Source organism: Cotesia glomerata, unplaced genomic scaffold (genome assembly GCF_020080835.1).
Source record: "Cotesia glomerata isolate CgM1 unplaced genomic scaffold, MPM_Cglom_v2.3 scaffold_344, whole genome shotgun sequence".
NCBI classification, from domain to species: domain Eukaryota; kingdom Metazoa; phylum Arthropoda; class Insecta; order Hymenoptera; family Braconidae; genus Cotesia; species Cotesia glomerata.
This window is the reverse complement of record NW_025403956.1, coordinates 1-6,088: the sequence shown is the minus strand read 5'-3', so window position 1 is coordinate 6,088 and position 6,088 is coordinate 1. Positions and strand designations below refer to the sequence as shown.

The 6,088-nt window shown below is 28.7% G+C and overlaps 1 protein-coding gene across 1 annotated transcript; it reads right to left on the bottom strand.

Annotated features, from left to right (window-relative positions):
- Positions 1-374: 374 nt before the first annotated feature.
- On the bottom strand, positions 375-5,411 carry LOC123274437 (probable glutamine--tRNA ligase). Its single transcript, XM_044742043.1, has 4 exons — positions 5,177-5,411; positions 4,023-4,200; positions 1,449-1,753; positions 375-615 (listed from the first exon to the last, which is right to left on the bottom strand). Exons 2-4 carry the CDS (start codon positions 4,131-4,133, stop codon positions 375-377), a joined length of 657 nt encoding a protein of 218 aa, XP_044597978.1. The 5' UTR covers positions 4,134-4,200; positions 5,177-5,411.
- Positions 5,412-6,088: the final 677 nt, after the last annotated feature.

The following is a 6,088-nucleotide window of genomic DNA, read 5'->3' as shown; positions in this document are numbered from 1 at the left end:
CATAAAATTGTTAATTAAAAAATGAACAGCTTTTTTATTTTTTATAAGAATTAAATTGTAATAAAAAATTTAACTTGAAAATTCTACAAGTAGAAATTTTAGAAAAAGTTTTTAATAATTTTTTTTTTTTTTTTTTAAGAATTGATTGGTTAAAAAAATTCCAATAATTTTCAAATATCTGATAATTTCAATATCATAATTTTAGATAATACTTAAGTTAGCCGACAATTTTAATTCTTTTTTAATTTATTAAATTAGAATTAAAATGTATTTTTTAAAAATTGCACTTAAAATTTTTAAAATTTTTTACAAATTAAATTTTTGTAATAAAAAATAAAATTCTAAAAATTTGTAGATGCCAACTAAATTATTTTTCAATTAATTTTAGTACCTTTGTCATTTTTGTCATCTTTTTTTATACTTTTAGCTTTCGCTTTATCAGCGGCTTTAGCTTTTGTCTTTTGATTTTTACCAACTGGAGCTTCATCTTCAGCAGTCTTGGGCCCAAGAATATCAATCATTTGAACTCCAATTTCATTTTTTACAGATTCACCGCTCGCCCACTTTAACTCAGCCCTTATTTCTGCCATCAATAAACCTGAATTGAATCGGTATCTAAAATAATTAAAAAATTAACATAATATTAAAATTAGCAGACATCTGATAATCCTTGGAATTTTTATAAAAAAGTTTGGAAAATCCAAAAGTGCACACCTCATAACGCTCATTCATTTTTTAAGAAAAAAATTAATTGTGTAATTGATTAAAAAAAAAAAATAATTAAGTAATTCCTTACATATTTTTTATTTTTTTTTTTAAATATCAACGCCTTTTTTTCTTGTCATATGCGCACGCAGTCTACAAAATCTAGCTTGATCAAGTGGCGCCATAATTTTCACGTGACAAATAAGAAAAGTTCGTTTGGCTTTGTACGGTTGTAGTGAATTTTAATAAAAATTCAATTTAAAAAAAAATACGTAAACTAGGCCACTGATATGAAATACGGACCCAGTTAATCGAATTCTTAAACTAATAAAAAAAGTCCGATCTTGAAATATCAATTTGTTCGGGATCAATCGTTGGTACATCCAAAACGGGGTGACATCCGGACGTCCACGTAAAATTTTTTTCAAAATGTTTTTTTTTTAAAAATAGCAACATGAAATGATTTTAGAAAGTAAAAGATGGTTTAATTTAAGTGTTTTTTCGTTGTACATCTACTTATATCATTGTATAAGTGTAATATGGTAGTGATAGAGGCATTTAAAGATCACAAAATTGCTTGACCTTGACGAGTCGAGTATATAAAGCACAACCTCACGCGCTTCGCGCTATGAGGCGTGCAAAAAAAAAATATTAAAAATAATTCTCACTTATAATTTTTTTAAATTTCCACATGTAAATCTAATACTTGCTAATTATAATTAATAATTATAAACTAAATATACCTTTGTTCTTTAATATCATCTAAGTGATTCTTAATAGCTTTCTCAACCGCGGCTTCAATCTGTTCCGGAGTGACAACAACCCCAACACCACAAGCTTCTTCGAACTCTCGAATATTAACATTGTCGCGGATGTTGCTCAACAAGTAGGCCAACGCGGCTTCAACCCGCTGAGTAGTGTCCAGCTTTTTATTGACAATATACTCAGTAACAAAACCCAGCTTGTCAATTATCTGAGCTTTGATCTTGGAAGCCAAATGATATAATAAAATTCCTGAGTCTTTATCGAGTTTTCCAAATTTATCAGCCTACAAATAAATTATTTTTATTTTATTTTACTATTAAAAATAATTTAATATTTCGCGTGCCTAAAGGTAAAAGGGCGTATATTTTTTTTTTTTATTGCCAATCGAGTAGTAGACACATTCTACGCTTAAAATTGAAAAAAAAAATTATAAAGGTAAAAGGGCGTATGTCTTTAATTATACGCCCTTTTACTTTTAAGAATTCGAAATTTTGGTGATTTAACTGGGTGAAAGGGCGTATAATTTTTTTGTCAGCCAGTTTACAAAAGAACATATTCGTAGTTTAAAAATGTGAAAAAAAACTTTCTGTGGTAGTAGCGGCGTAAAATTTCAACTATAAAATTTTTTAAAGTTAAAAAAGGAAATATATTCAAAAAACAATAAAGTACGCGTGATTTAATTATTTACGTAGTTTTTACTTGTATGTATGTATGTAGATAGATATATAGAAAGATCTTATAATTATAAAATATAATTTAATTTAATATCAATTCAAAGCAATAATTCAGAGTGATAATTAAAATAATTACAAATAAATCTAAGACGCATAGGTATTCAAAAATTCCAATTGAAATTGAAAGTGAAGATCGAATTTAAATATAATTTAATTTAATTCAAATTTAAGTATCAAATTGAAAGAAATGATTGAAGCAAGCATTTTTAAATTCAACCAAATTATCCACAGCCACAGTCTCAGCTGGCAGAGCATTTGTATGTATACTTATTGTTTTTAAGATAATAACAATGCATCTCATTTACAATTTATGATTTGGGAGGCACAGTTACATATTTATTTATTTATTTGTACCAATTTATTCATTTTTGGGAAGAATTTAATGTGACAAGGAAAAGAGCTGTATGTGGGGGAGGAAGGGAGGGTTATAAGCAGGTATTGGATCTTCTGGTAGAAACTGCAGCGATGAATCGAGCCAGGTTTTCCATTTCTTTTTTGGAGTAAATATTCAGAGTGTACAGCGTACGTGTGTTTATTGGATAGGTTACGGCGATATTGTGAAGGTATTTGTTTCTCAGATCATCAAGGGCAGGACAGTATGCCAATATATGTTTGACTGTTTAAACACTGGAGTTACATATTTTGCAGGATTCCCTAGGGGATAAGCGGAGATGATGTTCAAGGCACGTGATCCGGCAATTATATATATTTGCGAGTCGTAGTTGGGCAACCGTACGAGCCAGGTAGATTGGACAACGGATCTTCAGGTACATGGGCATGTCGGATTGTCTGGTCCATACTAGTTGAGATTGTAAGGATGTCGAACGTAGGTAGCAATCGTAGTCTTGGCGTTTTGCTTTTTCCACAACAGCATTTTGAAAATCAGCAAGATGTTTTTCCCAAAACTTGGGGTCGAGGTTGGCAAACATGTTCAGCATATTAGTTTCCTTGATGATTTTGTTGAACTTTTCGGCCCAGTTGTATTTGGTCTTAAGATTTGGGTTATTCGCTAGCTTAATGAGATTGAACAGACAGATTTTTGGCCATCGATCATCCTCCATCTTGAGGATGCGTGTTATCCACTTCCATGTTAGTACTAGGAGAGTTGCTGAGAGGTTGGTGATTTTAGTTTCCAGCCTGATCATGTATCCTGGTGTATTTAGTGCTAACAGTAGAATTCTCTTGAAAAAGTCTGTTTGTGCTTTGTCAATTATCTCTAGATGGTCTAAGCCCCAAGTTTCCGCTCCATATAAAATTGTTGGAGCTACCAAGCTATTAAACAAATGGGTTCTGGCGTTCCAGGAGTCGGCTCTGGCCTTGGTTAGTATAGAGCATGCCGTACCGGATGCTGTCTGTTTTCGCCTTACATAGCGCCGTTTGTGCAGCTAGATTGCCCTTGGTTGCACTGTCCATGTTAATATCCAGGTAATTATAGTTAGTTGTTGTCTTGATCGTAGTTTTTACTTTAAATTAATCACTTAATTTTTACGTAATTTGTTTTTGATTGATTTATTTTCTATTTGTTTATATCTTTACTTTGTATATGAGGCTGTTATTTTAGTATAACTTGTCTTGTTAAACTATTATTCAACCAAATTTTTTTTTCACTGATTTTTACGTTTCAGACAATTTCAAACCGAATGGCAAAAAAAAATTTTTTTATGCGCCCTTTCAGCACAAATCCCTATTAACCCTTAGCTATAAGCCCTTTTACCTTTAAGCACGCGATTTATGTAATTTTTTGTTGGAAAAAATGATTAAAAAAAAAAATTAAATGAAAGAATATTAAATACATCCTAAAATAATTTTTATAAATACCTCAGCAATACAAGCGAGTAAGTTCTTAGTAACTTGAGCATTTTTCAACGTTTCCTTGGCTTTCGACTCACTTAATCCAATTTTCTCTCTCAGTAACTCAAGTTCTCCCATTTTTATCAATACTTGTGTTATTAAACACGATTTTTAATAGAAAAATATGAATTATTCTCTCCACAAGCTAAAAATAAACAATGAGAGGTTAAGAAAACTTGCTCACGTGTCAAAACACATGGAAATTGTTTTGATTTTAAATTTCATCACTTGCAATCAAAATTACGTCAATATGTACAAGTAAATACAATTTATTTTATAATTAAGATAATAAATCATTCTAAAAATTTTTAAAATCATTTTTTTTTAATTTTTTACTCCAAAATAAAATTTTGTTATTATTTATTTAAATTATTAAATAAAATTCAAAAAAAATTATTTTTTAATAATTTTTATAAAAAAATTGACATTTATAAATAAAAATAAAAATTTTTTACAAAATAATTTTTTGGAACAAATTTATTTACAATGAAAATTAATTTAGCAGATATTTAATAATTTTAATAATTTTTTTAACAAATAAATTATGGCAAAAAAAATAGAAAAAAAATTGACATGTAAAAATAAAAAAAAATAAAAAATGCAATTTTTTAAAAATAATTTTTTGGAACAAATTTGTTTGTTAAAAATAATTTTTAAATTGTCAAGTGACTGCTAACTTTAATGTCATAATAATTGTATGAAAATTAATTTAGCAGATATTTAATAACTTTAATAATTTTTTTAACAAATAAATTATGGCAAAAAAATTGACATATAAAAATAAAAAAATAAAAATGCAATTTTTAAAAATAATTTTTGGAACAAATTTGTTTGTTAAAAATAATTTTAAATTGTCATGACTGCTAACTTTAATGTCATAATAATTGTATGAAAATTAATTTAGCAGATATTTAATAATTTAAATAATTTTTTTAACAAATAAATTATGGCAAAGAAAATAGAAAATAAATTGATATGTAAAAATAAAAAAAAATAAAAAATGCAATTTTTTAAAAATAATTTTTCGGAACAAATTTTTTTGTTAAATAATTTTTAAATTGTCAAGTGACTGCTAACTTTAATGTCATAATTATTGTGTGTAAATATATATAATTACTTACAAGTATTTATTAGTACATATAAACAGTAATCAGGTGCAAGAACCGGTTTTTTAATTTACCAAGCGGAGAACTCCCAGATGTCGTTACAATTGATAATATACCGAACTTAAGAAGCACTAGACTGAGAACTGGGTTTGTATTGGGTATCGGGAGTTGGGAGACTGAGTAGTGAGTAAATATGTAGACTGAGGCTGAAACTGGGACTGGGCTGCCACTACACTACACACTGCCGAGAGAGTGACTGCTGCTGCTGCTGCTATGTACAATGTGTACAAGCTGAAAGCTGAAAGCTGAGTAACGCTCTTAGCCTTAGCTTAGAGCTGGGGGAGCCAAGGAGCAGCTGTAAGTCCTAAGAGCTGAGAGTCTAAAAGAGGTTGAGTGTTTATGAAACGGCATGGCGGATCGCTGGAGATTGTCCAACTGCCCATGACTAGGATCTGTTGCCAAGTGCCATAGATGTCGAGTGAAAGTCAATGCTGAAATCTGTAATGTTACAACCTGATCATCAGCTTACTCACTACTAAGTATTAAAACCTACATATTAATTATAAATATATTTATATCGACATACTGCATACTATGTAATTGTAATAAGTGCAACAAAATGTGATTTATATCCATCCACTTCAACTATCTATCATCAGCATTAACTACAATGTCACCAGCTTGTGTTGATAAAACTGTGATAAACATTTTAAAGCATGAATCTCTGTGTGGAATTTTCTAGAGAAAAAAATACAGCAATTTGTGCCGAATAACCTTAATTTTAATTATTCTTTCTTCGTGACAACTATTTATTTTATTTTAATTAACTTATTTTGATTTCATTTGCATATTTTTATTTAAAAATTGTAATTTTTATTTTTTTATTTCTATGAAAATTAATTTAGCAGATATTTAATAATTTTAAGA